The sequence below is a fragment of the Schistocerca nitens genome, chromosome 2 (assembly GCF_023898315.1).
Source record: "Schistocerca nitens isolate TAMUIC-IGC-003100 chromosome 2, iqSchNite1.1, whole genome shotgun sequence".
Taxonomy (NCBI): Eukaryota; Metazoa; Arthropoda; class Insecta; order Orthoptera; family Acrididae; genus Schistocerca; species Schistocerca nitens.
Genome location: NC_064615.1, coordinates 683,149,404 through 683,167,633, shown reverse-complemented (window position 1 = coordinate 683,167,633; position 18,230 = coordinate 683,149,404). Strand labels below are relative to the sequence as shown.

At 40.2% G+C, this 18,230-nt stretch overlaps 1 protein-coding gene across 4 annotated transcripts in view; it reads left to right on the top strand.

Moving 5' to 3' along the window:
- Positions 1-18,230, top strand: part of LOC126236821 (mitochondrial dicarboxylate carrier-like) — an 85,047-nt gene that overhangs the window by 3,736 nt on the left and 63,081 nt on the right. For all 4 annotated transcript variants that reach the window (XM_049946421.1, XM_049946420.1, XM_049946418.1 and 1 more), the window contains exon 3: positions 12,396-12,551. In XM_049946421.1, the coding sequence (XP_049802378.1) occupies positions 12,396-12,551 (156 nt within the window). The remainder of the gene's footprint in view (positions 1-12,395; positions 12,552-18,230) is intronic.

Here is an 18,230-nt window from a genome sequence, read left to right as displayed (position 1 = left end):
AGTTAACGTGCATAACAAAGCCAGGAATGAAATTTAGTGCAGTCACACCATACATTTCTTTACTAACACAGACATTTCCATGTTCCTGGTGGGATTGAAAGATAGAAAAAAAAGAAAACCCTCTTAATCTCACTTGAAAGAAGACTATGTGAGCTGAGAGGAACAAATATCATCATTTTTCCAGTGTCACATCAACGTGACTTGGCAGAGCGGTCGTGTGTCAGCAAAAAAACTGAAAGTGCTAATACAGAGATGTGGAATATCTCCTGTCGTTTTGAAAATGCGATATTTGTGAACATTAGAAATTTTGGGAAGATTCCACACTACACACTGTTCTCACTTAAATAGACAAGGAAAAAAAGAGAGAAAAAAAACATTATAATATCAAAGATTTAGAAATGGTAAATAAGATAAGATCTCAGATACTGCAGGGTGATGCTACAGAGGTCACACCTCTCATGTATGCTATGTAAAGAATCAAATGTAATTTTACTTCACTCCTAGCCACCTGTTAGCTGGTGTTAAAGAAAGGGAACGTCTCAAATGACACCAGTTCATTGGAAGAATCAGAAGAACAAGTCAGATAATGTGCCTGATACAACATATGGTGGGCTACCCTGTATGAAGATTTCTCAGCTTCCAGAAACATCTCAAAGAAACACCAGAAATTCACAGGAGAGCACAGTAATAGTGCAAATCAAGCACCCGAGGTATCTGTAACAGCAGTGCCATCATCAGTGAAAACAGAGATGGAAAAAAAACAGCAGTAGCAGCAAGCTACTAACCACAGCCCAGACACAGTCCATGAGATGCAGGGAAACTGTGCTTCTCAAGGATTTTTGGGACCTCACCAGGACACAGGACAGAATCTGACACTGAATACTGTAAATATGACCAAAAAATATCGCCATACTAATAAAACACTAACTTTGATGTAAGTGAATTTATGTAGCATTAGGAAGAAATTGTGGAATTTGAGCATTTCTGCAGTAACGAAAAAGTAGATGTTATATGTATTTCAGATGATTGACTGAGGAGTAATGAGGTAGTTTTCTTTGTTTCTCAGGGACATGTTGCTACCGATGTAATGTGTTGGGAAGTGAAAAAAAGGGTGGGGCAGGCATGTTTGTTTAAGACGGTACAAGATTCACAAAAATAGATCATAGCACATACTGTTCTGAAACAGACGGGGAATTCAGTTGTGTAAATCTTGTGGATTGTAACCTGACCATTATAAGTATCTCCAGCTCTCCGAGCGATACCATGGGTATTTTCTTTGAGTAATTTGAATTAATAATGTTAAGTTGTTAAAATCTAAAACAAAAATTGCTGTCTGTGGGGACTTCAATATAGAAATGAGACGGACCAAGTCAGTAAGTCATTACTAACCACCTCAGATTGTTCAGTCTATATAATAGCTGTAGAAATGCCATATGTGATGGAACATGTATCAGTAACACCATTGTTAACTTTGAAAAGGATTTGTACGCTATCACTATTGTTGGTTGGGGATTTGCAGGCCATTATCAAATACTCCTTAGTCTTAACCAAAACAAAACTGTAGGACTCCCTTCTAATACATATGCCAATGTTATAGGAAAGGTAGCATGGGTCAGAGGGCAAGAGGAAGAAATAGTGAACCAATTCCGTCCGAAACCTAGAAATATGTAGTGGGACAGTATATACCAATGTCAAATGGGAATAAATGAAACTTCATTAAAATTTATTAGATTTGTGGTATACTTGTGCTCCTCTTATAAAAATTAGTCTTAAAAGCAAACATGTAAAGAAGAAGATTAAGTGGTACACAGATGAACTTACCAATGTTTTGTTGTTGTTGTTGTTGTCTTCAGTCCAGAGACTGGTTTGATGCAGCTCTCCGTGCTGCTCTATTTTGTGCAGACTTCTTCATCTCCAAATACTTACTGAAACCTAAATCCTTCTGTATCTACTTAGTGTATTCATGCCTTGGTGTCCCTCTATGATTTTTACCCTCCACGCTGCCCTCCAATACTAAACTGGTGATCCCTTGATGCCTCAGAACTTGTCCTACCAACCAATCCCTTCTTCTAGTCAAGTTGTGCCACAAATTCCTCTTCTCCCCAATTCTATTCAGTACCTCCTCATTAGTTACGTGATCTACCCATCTAATCTTCAGCATTCTTCTGTAGCACCACATTTCGAAAGCTTCTGTTCTCTTTTTGACCAAACTATTTATTGTCCCTGTTTCACTTCCATACATGGCCACACTCCATACAAATACACTCCTGGAAATGGAAAAAAGAACACATTGACACCGGTGTGTCAGACCCACCATACTTGCTCCGGACACTGCGAGAGGGCTGTACAAGCAATGATCACGCGCACGGCACAGCGGACACACCAGGAACCGTGGTGTTGGCCGTCGAATTGCGCTAGCTGCGCAGCATTTGTGCACCGCCGCCGTCAGTGTCAGCCAGTTTGCTGTGGCATACGGAGCTCCATCGCAGTCTTTAACACTGGTAGCATGCCGCAACAGCGTGGACGTGAACCGTATGTGCAGTTGACGGACTTTGAGCGAGGGCGTATAGTGGGCATGCGGGAGGCCGGGTGGACGTACCGCCGAATTGCTCAACACGTGGGGCGTGAGGTCTCCACAATACATTGATGTTGTCGCCAGTGGTCGGCGGAAGGTGCACGTGCCCGTCGACCTGGGACCGGACCGCAGCGACGCACGGATGCACGCCAAGACCGTAGGATCCTACGCAGTGCCGTAGGGGACCGCACCGCCACTTCCCAGCAAATTAGGGACACTGTTGCTCCTGGGGTATCGGCGAGGACCATTCGCAACCGTCTCCATGAAGCTGGGCTACGGTCCCGCACACCGTTAGGCCGTCTTCCGCTCACGCCCCAACATCGTGCAGCCCGCCTCCAGTGGTGTCGTGACAGGCGTGAATGGAGGGACGAATGGAGACGTGTTGTCTTCAGCGATGAGAGTCGCTTCTGCCTTGGTGCCAATGATGGTCGTATGCGTGTTTGGCGCCGTGCAGGTGAGCGCCACAATCAGGACTGCATACGACCGAGGCACACAGGGCCAACACCTGGCATCATGGTGTGGAGAGCGATCTCCTACACTGGCCGTACACCACTGGTGATCGTCGAGGGGACACTGAATAGTGCACGGTACATCCAAACCGTCATCGAACCCATCGTTCTACCATTCCTAGACCGGCAAGGGAACTTGCTGTTCCAACAGGACAATGCACGTCCGCATGTATCCCGTGCCACCCAACGTGCTCTAGAAGGTGTAAGTCAACTACCCTGGCCAGCAAGATCTCCGGATCTGTCCCCCATTGAGCATGTTTGGGACTGGATGAAGCGTCGTCTCACGCGGTCTGCACGTCCAGCACGAACGCTGGTCCAACTGAGGCGCCAGGTGGAAATGGCGTGGCAAGCCGTTCCACAGGACTACATCCAGCATCTCTACGATCGTCTCCGTGGGAGAATAGCAGCCTGCATTGCTGCGAAAGGTGGATATACACTGTACTAGTTCCGACATTGTGCATGCTCTGTTGCCTGTGTCTATGTGCCTGTGGTTCTGTCAGTGTGATCATGTGATGTATCTGACCCCAGGAATGTGTCAATAAAGTTTCCCCTTCCTGGGACAATGAATTCACGGTGTTCTTATTTCAATTTCCAGGAGTGTACTTTCAGAAATGACTTCCTGACTCTTAAATCTATATGCGATGTCCACATCACCCAATTTAATTCGACTACATTCCATTATCCTCATTTTGCTTTTGTTGATGTTCATTTAATATCTTCGTTTCAAGGCACCATCCATTCCACTCAACTGCCCTTCCAGGTCCTTTGCTGTCTCTGACAGAATTACAATGTCATCTGCGAACCTCAAAGTTTTTATTTCTTCTAGATGGGTTTTAATTCCTACTCCAAATTTTTCTTTTGTTTCCTTTACTGCTTGCTCAATACATAGATTGAATAACATCGGAGATAGGCTACAACCCTGGCTCACTCCCTTCCCAACCACTGCTTCCCTTTCATGCCCCTCGACTCTTATAACTGTCATCTGGTTTCTGTACAAATTGTAAGTAGCCTTTCGCTCCCTGTATTTGACCCCTGCCACTTTCAGAATTTGAAAGAGAGTATTCCAGTCAACATTATCAAAAGCTTTCTCTAAGTTTACAAATGGTATAAACGTAGGTTTGCCTTTCCTTAATCTATCTTCTAAGATAAGTCATAAGGTCAGTATTGCCTCGTGTTCCAACATTTCTATGGAATGCAAACTCCCGAATGTCAGCTTCTACCAGTTTTTACATTCATCTGTAAAGAATTCATGTTAGTATTTTGCAGCTGTGACTTATTAAACTGATAGTTTGGTAATTTTCACACCTGTCAACACCTGCTTTCTTTGGGATTGGAATTATTATATTCTTCTTGAAATCTGAGGGTATTTCTTTTGTCTCATACATCTTGCTCACCACATGGTATAGTTTTGTCATGGCTGGATGGCTGGCTCTCCCTAGGCTATCAGTAGTTCTAATGGAATGTTGTCTACTCCCAGGACCTTGTTTGGACCTAGGTCTTCCAGTGCTCTGTCAAATTCTTCATTCAGTATCATATCTCCCATTTCATCTTCATCTACGTCCTCTTCCATCTCCATAATATTGTCCTCAACTACATCACCCTTGTACAGACCCTGTGTATACTCATTCCACCTTTCTGCTTTCTCTTCTTTGCGTAGAACTGGGTTTCCATCAGAGCTCCTGATATTCATACAAGTGGTTCCCTTTTCTCCCACAGCCTTTTAATTTTCCTGTAGGCAGTATCTATCTTACCCCTACTGAGATATGCCTCTACATCCTTGGTTAATATCAGTTCCATGGAATTCGGGCGGATTCATCTTTATCCCCCAGGGATGTTAACATTCTGAGTAAACTGGCGGAGTGACGACCATCAGACCCCGAGTTGTTTTCGGTGTTTCTTGCAAGATAGTTTTCCTGCACAGAATTCTCTTCAAATCTTGAACTATTCTATAATCTTATTTCTAAAATCTTGAACTATCCTAACTGGTTATGACAGTCAGGTAGAAAACGTAAGAGAATCGTGAATGAACAGTGATCTCTAGACGAAATAAGCAGAATAAGAATATTATGGTAGTGAAAAGTGTAATATGATGGTACTATTTAAACAGATTGATACCTAGACAACATAAATGGAGTAAACTGAAAAGGACATTATATTTATGGAAAACACAATATTATGTGACTAATTTAAACAACTATTATACAGTAGTGTATAATTTTCTATTTAGTATAGAATATTTTATACCTTTTATGAAGTGTGATGTAAATGGGAGGGTTTGTATGATTTTTGGAAGGGGTGGGTATTGTACTGTACATTAAAACACTGTACACCAACATATGAATCATGACTAACACAGAACACACACACCACATCTTTCAAACAACCCTCACAAGCAAGTGTGACGGATTCTTCACCATTTGCCATTCCATAGGGGTTGCTAAGATTTTCTTCAGGGATATCAAGGGTGAAGGTGAGAATGTCTGTTCTGTATTAGATGATTTAACAACATACCTCCTCCGGCTTTTCACTCAAGTACCGGTGAGGTAGGGATCCTGGGGAAGGGGGGTGGGAAGGGTTTCTTGTCTTTGTGACTTTGGACCTAGGTCTTCCAGTGCTCTGTCAAACTCTTCATGCAGTATCATATCTCCCATTTCATCTTCATCTATATCCTCTTCCATTTCCATAATATTGTCCTCAAGTACATCGCCCTTGTATAGGCCCTCTATATACTCCTTCCACCTTTCTGCTTTCCCTTCTTTGCTTAGAACTGGGTTTCCATCTGAGCTCTTGATAGTCATACAAGTGGCTCTCTTTTTCCAAATGTCTCTTTAATTTCCCTGTAGGCAGTATCTATCTTACCCCTATGAGATATGCCTCTACATCCTTACAGTTGTCCTCTAGCCATCCCTGCTGAGCCATTTTGCACTTCCTGTCGATCTCATTTTTGAGACGTTTGTATTCCTTTTTGCCTGCTTCATTTACTGCGTTTTTGTATTTTCTCCTTTCATCAACTAAATTCAATATATCTTCTGTTACCCAAGGATTTCTACTATCCCTTGTCTTTTTATCTACTTGATCTTCTGCTGCCTTCACTGTTTTATCCGTCAAAGCTACCCATTCTTCTTCTACTGTATTTCTTTCCCCCATTCCTAATGTTCTCCCTGAAACTCTCTACAGCCTCTGGTTCTGTCACTTTATCCAGATGCCATCTCCTTAAATTCCCACCTTTTTGCAGTTTCTTCAGTTTTAATCTACAGTCCATAACCAATAGATTGTGGTCAGAAACATACTATGTATTGAACCATTTATGTAGACATAGTATGTACAAAGAGTATAGGTAAACATAGTGTCTATTAAGAATATAGAAGAGTATGAAGTATTAAGAAGAGGGTGTGAAGTGTGAAATAGATTTTATTTTTACCAGGAAATATTTAATTATAGTGTACATTAAGATGTATACTAGGGCAATGAACCATGAGGCCTATTCATAAAGGATAAGGGGGGCACACCCGGCATTTGCTAAGGATATAGGGCAGGCATACCTACATGGAGATATAATAACCTGTGGCCTGATGAATAGGGATGTTTTAAAAAAGGGGTGTACCTACCAAAACTTATGGTGTTTTATATCGTTGACTATTGGAATGAGAAAAAAGAAGAACAGTTGAAACATTGTTAATTATAATTTATGTGTTGGACTTGCTAGAAGCAAGACATGTTCATAAATTATGTGGTTGTAAAAATTACGCTATTGCAAATGTCTTTAATCGGATCCGACATGAGACAAGTTGGCTGATTTGCTTGAAATATACTATGACTGAGGTAAAAGTATTCTTTGAGTACTACATTATTTCATAAATAGAGAGAGGGTCTTATAAATTCCCATAGCCAGCATTACTCTTCAGAGAAGAAGGTTTTGAAGATTGACGGAGCCGGCAATCCAGAGAAGAAGATTGGCTGTGCAGATAAAAGTAAGTCAACTGATGTGAGAGAGGTGTGAATTTTGCTTGCAATCCAATGTCACACCGCTTCTTATCGTCACACATCGTTAGACTGCACATAAGAAAGGTAAAAGAATGGACTCTCAAAATTACAGACTGATTTCTTTCTCATCAGCAGAATTGTTGAACAAATTCTGAGTTTGAATAAAACAAATTGTTTTCAGACAGAAAAACATCTGTCCACAAATTAGCATGGATTTAGAAAGCATTGTTCATGCACATCTCAGCTTGCACTTTTCTCACTTGATATCCCACAAATCATGGATTGAAGCAACAGACAGATCAGATTCCACATTCCTAGATTTCCAGAAGGTGTTTCACATGGTGCCCCACTGCAGACTGTTGACGAAGGTCTGAGCATACAGATCATGTTCCCTAATACGTGAGTGGCTCCAAGACTTTTTAAGTAATAGAACCCAGTATGTTGTCCTTGATGGTGATTGTTCATCAGTGACAAGGATATTGTCAGGAGTGTCTCAGGGAAGTCTGATAGGACTGTTCTTGTTCTCTGTATCCATAAATGATCTGATGGACACGGCGTACAGCAATTTATGGCTGTTTGCTAATGATGCTGTGGTGTATGGTAAGGTATTGTCGCTGAGTGACTATAGAAGGATACAAGATAACTTGGACAGAATTTCTAGTTGCTGTGATGAATAGTGGCTTGCTCTATATGTAGGAAAATATGTTAACAGAGATGAGTAGGAAAAACATTCCAGTGTTAGTAGTGTGCTGACCGACACAGTCATGTAGATTAAATATCTAGTCATATGTTGCAAAGTGTTATGAAATCGAACAAGCACATAAGGATGGAAATAGAGAAGACGAATAGTAGGCTTCAGTTTATTGGGAAAATTTTAGGAAAGTGTATATAAGGGGGTTAGTTTGTGTTGTTGCCCCGGATGATGATTGCACGAATATTTTGTCAGAATTTGTAAGCGGTGGGTCCTTGAGCTACGGCAATATATGGACATGAGAAGTAAGTTTAAACAGTTTTATTAACAAAGGCTGATTATAAAACATGCATGCTACGCGCACCCATCATCACTGTGTCTGACGTCCTAACACCGGCTAATTACGGTCATATCGAAAGGCTCCATCATGAGCTAAGAAAAGAGAGATATTTGCTCCCGAAGCCACGCTAGTTAATACTGCGTGCTGCGGATGGCGGCCACTGGCATACTCTCTGCGATGCACTCCGGCCGAACACATGTGTACTGACCAAGCAAATTGTCAGCATTCCAGATAGGTCAGCCGGCGAGCGCGTGTTACATACAATATGGCTGTGTGCAATCCTTTCTTCAGTAGCTGTGTCATTGGACATGCTATATTCGCATAACCAGCTATCAATCGTCTGTTGAAATTTGACAATCCCAAGAATGATCGTAGTTCTTTCAAATTCTGTGGTTCAGGAAAATTCTTTACCTCTTCAGTTTAATTTTGGATCAGGTCGAACACCTTCACTGGTTATAACATGACAAAGATAGTTAACTTTACTTTGTGCAAAATGACATTTATGTATTGATAAAGACAGGTTTGCACTTCTTATATGTTCAAAAACAGCTTGTAGTCTCTCAGTATGCTGTTTCATGTTTTCACTAAAAATTATTACATCACCAAGGTAAACAAGTGCTTGTGTTGGGGTGAGCCCTTGTAAAACTGAATCCATCAGACATTGAAATGTAGATGGAGCATTACGAAGTCCAAACGGCATACGAAGATACATGTATACTCCTTTTGCTGTTACAAATGAAGTTTTTGCTTGATCATCTGCATGCACTGTTAACTGGTGATAACCACTTGTTAAATCACATACTACAAAAATTCGACATCTGCCCAAGTAATCCAAGATTTCCACTAAATTTGGTTAGTGGTAGATGTCGGGTGTGGTCACAGCATTCAAAGATCGGTAATCAACACAAAAACGGAACTGTGGTTCTCCAGAAATTGATTTCTTCTTTACAATTACAACAGGTGAACACCACGGTGGGTCTGAAGGATCTCTTGGTTTTATAATTCCAGCTTCTAATTGTTCTTTAATCATGTCTTCTGCCAACTCTCTTTGACTGAATGGTATTCGGTAAGGTTTCTGTGTGATCGGGGCTGCATTCCCTGAATGAATATGATGCTGAACTAAATGAGTGACAGGTAAATTTGCATGTTCTCGAAATAAATCTGCATACTCCAGCAAAATGGACCCTAAAATCTTCTGTTCATCAGCTGTCAAATGTTATATCTTCTTCCAAATCTTGTGCTTCAGTTCATTATTAACTTAATCTCCTCATTGCAATTTTGCGGTTCTGTTACAAAAATCTGTGTTTTTAACTGCAGCATTTGTTACCTCATCTGGAATCTGTATTACGTCACTGTTACTTAAACTTGACACTTCAGCAACTTTTGTTCCTCATGGCAAAACAACATCCTCATTGCTCATATTCGTTATTATAACCAGGACTTTTGCGACAATTCTGTTTCACCATTGTAGCAACCTTTTTGCAACATAACAAGGCATTGTATCCAGTAACTCACTTTTCTCGGATCGCTCAATTAATAACAAAGTTCCTTCCTTGCATTGGGGTGACTTAACTTCAACATAGATTATCTTTCCTGCTCCCTTGGGAATTTACTGAGACTGATCAATTTGAACATCAACTTGGACAGTTTGAACAGATGCATCGTTTAGGCAGTCCATTCCCACGACGTCAGTATTGCTGCTCCTTTGAGTACGATCTGAAGATCGATTTCCTAGGTTGTAGTTGCTATGACATAGTCTGATCTTTCTTTCTGCAACAAATATCTCTGCCTCATTAGCGGACAAGAAATCAAATCCAAGTACACCATCATAGTACATTTCGTTATTTGAAACTACTCGCACCCTTGCTGTGTATTTATCTTTATTTCCACCTTTATCTTGGCCTTGGCCAAGAATTAATTCTACACTAACTTCTCCGTAGTTATGCAGCTTTCCTCCGTTTAATCCTTGCACTTTTAATAGCGGCGGTTTCAATTTATCCTGTTTATCTATGCCACACCACATTAATGAGGTCTGTGCTCGTGTGTCAATAAGTAGTTTGATGTTTCTCCCGCAATATACAGCACCTATCACAAAGTCATTTCCGGTCTAATTTTCGCTGGAACTAACAGGAATCACTCTCTCTGGCAAAGGGGCGGATGGAGTGGTGGCCCATACGTCCCCATACTTGTTTGAAGATCTGGCAGATTGTCTGTTGTTCGCGTTACCTTTCTCCTTGTTGTGACAATCTCTCGAAACATGACCCTGCATCCCACAATGATAGCAGATTCGATTCTCTTTACAATCCTTACACTTGTGACCCAGATTATTGCATATGTAGCGTGTTGAAAACTCTGCGTTCTTCTTTGTGCATCTCATTCAGTTATCTTAGTGCTTCAATGAAACCAACAGCTGATTCTACTGCTTCCTGAAATGTTTTACATCATGCCAGTCAAACAGCTTTGCTTACTTCCTCTCCGATCAACCCTTGAATGAATGTGTCCAAGTCTCTCTGGTTGGCTTCGACCAACTGAATTCGATTTTCATTTTTATCTTCTACTAAGTCATACGTTTGAACATTGATGTTTCGAATTCTGTCGGCAAACTGCTTGATAGATTCGTCTCGTCGCATTCGCAAACTGTAAAGCTGCTGTCTGTAAAATCTGATCGCGTTTTTACGTTTAAATCTCTGAATAACAATCGTTCTAAACTCATTGTAATCTTTTGTTTTCACACAATCACTAATGAAATCTTGTGCTGCTCCCTGAATTCTTAATTTGGCAACCACTGGCTTATTGGAATCTGTCCATGATCCTAACAGGGCGGCACCTTCAAGTTTACGAAAAAAACACTTTCACATCATCTTTGGGTTTCCCACTAAACTCTGGTGCTGATGGCAATAATGGAAAATTCTTTATTGTAGTTCTACCTGTACTGCATGCACTATCATTTGCCAAGTCTTTCGGAATGTTACACTTGCTTCTTTCTGCTCTTAACTGCTGAATCTCTTCTTGCGGTTCATTAATAACAGTTTGTAGGTCAACATTGTTATTCTGACTGGATTGTGACATTTTGTCTAATTTAATGCCAATGAGTCACTCAAATGTAAAATAAAAATCCATCACTGCCTTTCATATTCTAGCCAAACTGGAGTAGACCAACCTGAATTCCAGCATTGGATGTCCCTGCGTAGTCTGAAGATGTTCATGCTGCTGCTGCTGCTGCTGCTGTCGCTGCTGCTGCTCAAAGTTTACATTGTGCTGCACATCTTCAGGACTGTAGATTTCCAATAATTATCCCCATGCTGACACCACTTCTATAAAGGGGTAATTTGTGTTGTTACCCCTGATGATGATTACACGAATATTTTGTCAGGATTTGTAAGCGGTGGGTCCTTGAGGTACGGCAATACACGAACATGAGAAGTAAGTTTAAACAGTTTTAGTAACAAAGGCTGATTATAAAACATGCACACTACGCGCACCCATCATCACTGTGTGTGACATCCTAACACCGGCTAATTACGGTTGTATCGAAAGGCTCCATGGTGAGCTAAGAAAAGAGAGATATTCACACCTGAGGCCACGCTAGTTAATACTGTGCGCTGCGGACGGCAGCCAGTGACATACACTCTGCGTCACACTCCGGCCTGACACACACATAATGACCAAGCAAATTGTCAGCATTCCAGATAGGTCAGCTGGGGAGTGCATGTTACATACCATACGGCTGTGCACAATCCGTAGACCCTTACATGTGGCCAATTTATAAAGCAGACTGCATATAGAACACCTGTGTGACCCATTCAAGTACTGCTAGAGTGCTTGGGATACCCACTGTGTTATAAAGGTGTCAAAGCAATTCAGAGGCATGCTTTTGGATATGTTAATAGGAGGTTTGATCTATACATGGGTATTGTGGAGATACTTCACAAACTCAAATGGGAATCCTCGGAGGGAACAGGACATTCTTTGTGTAAAACACTATTGAGAAAATATAGAGAACTGGCATTTGAAGCTGACTGCAACTCTGTTGCCATTAATGAACATTTCACCTAAGGACCACAAAGATAAGAGAAATTAGGATTTTTATGGAGGTATATAGACAGTCATTTTTTTTTTTTTTGCTCTATTTGTGAATGGAAGAGGAAAGGAAATGAGTAGTGGTGGCACAAGGTACCATTCGCCATACACCATATGGTGGCTAATGGAGTTTGTATGTTGATGTAGTTGTACATTAATTTTATGACCAATTTGTGTGATGATTTATTCTCCAGTATTGTATTTTCGTTTTCTTAGGTTCAAATGCAAACCCAACAAGAAGTTCGCCGCACAATGTTACAAACAACAATGGACATAATTCGTTCAGATGGCATTCTTGCTCTAAATAATGGACTGTCAGCTGCTATAATGAGGCAACTTACTTATTCCACCTTCCGCTTTGCCTTTTATGAGGTAAGAATACTATAATTTTGAAATTTTCTCATTGCTTTGTTCATTTTTCAGCTGCTAACATGTGTACTGTTGGTCCCACAGGTATTTTTGCTTAGTACCAAGTATTTGATCAGAATTTTATCTTACACGGAATATACAGTCTTTTGCAGATGTACATAAGATTTACTTTGTTTAGTTGTGTTCCAAGGAGATGCATTCCAGTGGTATTCATTATGATGGCACATTGTTGAAATCATACTTAAAAGTTGCTTTTTGTAATACATGTCACTGCAGTTGGAGTGGCAAATACTTATTATTGTAAACTGAAGGAGGGAGGAAAAAGAAAAGGAACTATTGATGTCAGCTGCATCGGGACTTCATGCATAATCAGCAGTGATGAGTGAAATTGTGTGCCAGACCAAGATTCAAACCCATGATCAGCTGCTTTCTGTACAGCTGCACTAAACATTGCGCCATCTGGACACAGAGTGTACTGCAATTGCGAAGACTGTTTTGGCACACCTCTCAGTTGACCCACAGTGCCACCTAGCATGTCCTCCATCTTACTGCTTTGAGATTCCTCCCGAAGGTCAAACAAAAGGTGGTGGATTCATTGCCCATGACTGAAAGAACAGACACCATGCAGAATCTGCAGCTGTGAGATATTTTTATGTAAACTGAAGATGGACGGGTGAGAAAGGAAAGGAAAAGGAAGAAGCTATTGATGTCAGCTGAATCGGGACTTTATGCAGAATCAGCTGTGATGCATGAAAATGTGTGCCAGACCGGGATTCGAATCTGGGATCTCTTGCTTACAAAGCAGTTGCATTAACCACTGTACCATCCAGACACAGTGTTTGTCTCATTTGCTTGGATTATCTTGGCACACCTCTTGGCTGACCCACATTCCTACCTAGTACCACCTACCTGCAGTCCATGTCCTCGATACTCGCTACTTTGAGATTCCAGCAGGAGGTGAAACATTGTGCATCTGCACTGAAGGATGATTTAATTGCTTAATGAGCTGAATCATTTATATGAATGCATAGTGTCTGTTCTTTTCGGGCATGTCCGAAGCAACAGGTACCATGCAGAATCTGGAGCTTTCACATTTTTATGTAAATTGAAGGTGAAGGATGGGGGGTGGGGGTGGGGGTGGGGGGTGGGGGAGAAGGGAAAGGAAAGTGAAAGAACTGTTGATGTCAGTTGTATAGGGACTTCATGCAGAATTAGTGGCGATGAGTAAAAATTGGTTTTGAACCGGGATTCGAACCTGGGGTCTCCTGCTTTCTAGGCAGTTGCATTAACAACTGTGCCATCCAGACTCAGTGTTTGTACAATTGTGTGAACTATCTCAGCATGCCTCCCGGTTGACACATATTCCCATCTAGTGCCACCTAGCATCACCTATCTGCAGCCCCTGTCCATGTCCTCCAAGGGAGTTCATATGAAATGAAATGTTTTGGTATGAGGAAGATAGACTTTGTCATTTTCTGCTGCATAATGTATCTAATTGTTTGCTTCTTAGCTGGTGGTTAATTTTCTAATGATATACATGTGACAGTTTCATTACAATTTTAAGGCTGTCATTTTATAGAATATGTGAACTGGCTTCATGTGATAAATTTAATATTGTCCTGTCATTTCATTCAGAGCCCTTAAGTGAACTGCGTGTGTACTGTCTGCTAAACTCACCACGGCTCAGTGTCTGAAACAATAGCAACCAGCATCCAAAATAGCCATGTTTGTTGTTGTTGGTGCATTCAGTCTGAAGACTGGTTTTGTGCAGCTCTCCACGCTAGTCTATCCCTTGCAAGTCTCTTCATCTCTGAATGACTACTGCAACCTGCATCTATTTGAACCTACCTCTACATTTTGTACCTCCCCACACTGCCTTTCATTACCAAATTTAATTCTTGATGCCTCAGGATATACCCTATCAACCAGTTGTTGGATCATGAATTTGTTTTCTCTGCAATTCAATACAGTACCACCTCATACAATCTACCCATAAAGTCTCCAACAGTCTTTTGTAGCACCTCATTCTATTCCTGTCTGAACTTTTATCATCAAAGTTTAACTTTTTTACATGGTTTACTCCAGAGACATACCATCAGAAAAGACTTTCTGACACTCTCTGCATTTTGTATCCTCTCTTCTTCAGCTATTGTCATTTATTTTGTTGCTGCCCATATGGCAAAACTCATAGACAGCTTTTAGTGTCTAATTTTCTAATCTCATTCCCTTATCTCCTGATTTAATTCGACACTACATTCCATTACCTTGTCTTACTTTTGTTGCTGTTCATCTTATAACTCCTTTTCAAGATGTTATCCATTTCATTCAACTTATCAATCAAGTCCTTTGCAGTCTATAAAAGAATTACAAAGTCATTGGCAAATCTCAGTGTTTATGTTTCTTTCCCTGAATTTTAATTCCTTTTTGAAATGTTCTTGGTTTTGTTACTGCATGTTTTCAAGGTACAGATTGATAACATCAGAGATAGGCCATAACACTCTCACTACTTTCTCAACTACTGCTTCTCTCGCATGCCCTGTGACTCCAGTCTGGTTTCTGTACCAGGTATAGATAACTTTTGCTCCTCATGTATTATCCCTGCTGCCTTCAGTTTTTAAAAATTTTGAATTCCAGTTAGTATTGTCATAAGCTTTCTCTAAATCTACAAATGCTGTAAACATAGATTTGCCTTTCTTTGACCTATCTTCTAAGATAAGACATAGGATCAGTGTTGCCTTTTGGACTCATACATTTCTATGGAGCCAAAGCTGATCTTCCTGAGGATAACTTTCACTAGTTTTTCCATTCTTCTGTAGATAATTTATAACAGTAAAATAATGTTGTTGTTGTTGTTGTTGTTGTTGTTGTGGTCTTCAGTCCTGAGACTGGTTTGATGCAGTTCTCCATGCTACCCTATCCTCTGCAAGTTTCATCATCTCCCAGTACCTACTGCAAGCTACATCCTTCTGAATCTGCTTAGTGTATTCATCTCTTGGTCTCCGTCTACGATTTTTACCCTCCACGCTGCCCTCCAATGCTAAATTTGTGATCCCTTGATGCCTCAGAACATGTCCTACCAACCGGTCCTTCTTCTCGTCAAGTTGTGCCACTAGCTCCTCTTCTCCCCACTTCTATTCAATACCTCCTCATTAGTTATGTGATCTACCCATCTAATCTTCAGCATTCTTCTGTAGCACCACATTTCGAAAGCTTCTATTCTTCTCCTGTCCGAACTATTTATTGTCCATGTTTCACTTCCATACATGGCCACACTCCATACAAATACTTTCAGAAACGACTTCCTGACACTTAAATTTATACTCAATGTTAACAAATTTCTCTTCTTCAGAAACGCTTTCCTTGCCATTGCCAGTCTACATTTTATATCTTCTCTACTTCGACCATCAGCAGTTATTTTGCTTCCCAAATAGCAAAACTCCTTTACTACTTTAAGTGTCTCATTTCCTAATCTAATTCCCTCAGCATCACCCAACTTAATGCGACTACATTCCATTATCCTCGTTTTGCTTTTGTTGATGTTCATCATATATCCTCCTTTCAAGACACTGTCCATTCCGTTCAACTGCTCTTCCAAGTCCTTTGCTGTCTCTGACAGAATTACAATGTCATCGGCGAACCTCAAAGTTTTTATTTCTTTTCCATGGATTTTAATACCTACTCCGAATTTTTCTTTTGTTTCCTTTACTGCTTGCTCAATATCCAGATTGAATAACATCGGGGAGAGGCTACAACACTGTCTCACTCCCTTCCCAACTACTGCTTCCCTTTCATGCCCCTCGACTCTTATAACTGCCATCTGGTTTCTGTACAAATTGTAAATAGCCTTTCGCTCCCTGTATTTTACCCCTGCCACCTTCAGAATTTGAAAGAGAGTATTCCAGTCAACATTGTCAAAATAATAAACAAAGCATAATAAAGAGTATATTTAAAAGGGTTCTTCACCACTCTCCCTAGATAGAACTGTCGTAATGTTAAAGCCAGAAATTATTTTGTGGCTTTAAGAATCTTGCTAGTATGGTTTTGATTATTTTGTTTTATAGTTGAGCTCGAAGTTGTCATATGACACAGTTATTATACAAGCAAATATTTGAAAACATTATTTCATCTGAAGACAGTACAATAGCGTGTCTATAGACAGAACTCAGAGTTCATATTACCCACGTCATTACTGATTGTACTTTCATAACAGAGACACGTTATTTGAAATGAAAAACGTTTTGATCATATGATATGTAATGTTGTTACATGTGTAATTAACAGTAATTATGGATAATTTTCCAGACTAATTGAAATATGCAATTGTTAATCCACTGTGTGAGAAGGGTGATTCCACAAATGTCAATAACTTCCAGCCAGTTGTTGTTCTTAAATAATTTTTGAGAAGATAAGGTACTTGAGAATTGTCACCCACCTATATGATAATGTGACACTTAGCAAATCACAATTCGGATTTCAGGAACAGTGATGTATTGACAAAGCAATTCTTAATAATGCCTGTAATTTATTTGTCCAGGGATCATTTTACAGTTATGTAAGATATGTCAGCTTAATACAAGGAGAAACATGTGATGTTTTTCTTGAATGACTCGAAAACCACACCCTCCAGCAAAAACATGTCAAAGTACAAAATTAAACTGTATTAAATTTGCTGCAAAGAAGGTCCTATTAATTTTTTTCTCTAGAACTAATTGTTTGTGCGAAGAGAGCGTGAGAATGTTGGAGAAACTCACTTGACGCGCGTGCGCTGTAGCTTACGTAGTTTTTGTAGGGCAATTTGAGGTAGTTTCCCAACTTGATAGGCCACAAGTGTCCCATAGCATACTGTTCATCTCAGTTTGCTACCTCAGTATGCTACGTCAAATTGGCCTACAAAAACTTCGTAAGCTACAGTGCAAGTGTGTTAAGCGAGTTTTTAAACATTCTCACCTTTTTGTAGGAAATTTAATATAGTTTAATTTTGTGCTGCAACATGTTTTCACTGGAGGGTGCGATTTTAGAGTTATTCAAGAAAAACGTACAAAAGTGATATTAAATGTGTTCTATCTCAGAAACCATTCGAAACAGGGCATACATCCATATGAAGTTTTTTGTTCAGAATCACTAATACTATCACCCCTCAAAGCATGTACCTTTCCTCCTGACTCACCCTGTATATACAAACATATGGAGGTATACTTGAATTTAATGAGGAGAGTACAGGACAGGCCTCATTGAAGGAACCATCCAGGCATTTGTCTGAAGTGAGTTAGGAGAACAACAGAAAACATCAATCGGGGGAGATGGACAGAGCATTAACCACCATCCTCTTGAATTTGAGAAACAAATGCGCTATCTTAGTTTGTTAGATCAAAGGTAAACTTCTCTTATGTTTGTGTGTACTTTAAACAAGTTAACTTAATAAAGTAAAATAATTATGCATTGTTCATTTAGTTACATAACATAAAAATAATAATGCACTGATCATTTAGTCTTCTCTTAGCATTTAATATTTTTTTAAACTATGAAATGACACTAGTTGAGATGTTATGCAACTTATCCAAGGTATTTGACTGCATCACTCACTCTGCTGGAGAAGCTGATAATGGAATGGGTAAAGATAAACCACTAACCATTTAGTGAAGGCATTGATCAGCACATAATCAGGAAGTGGAATGTGTTTAT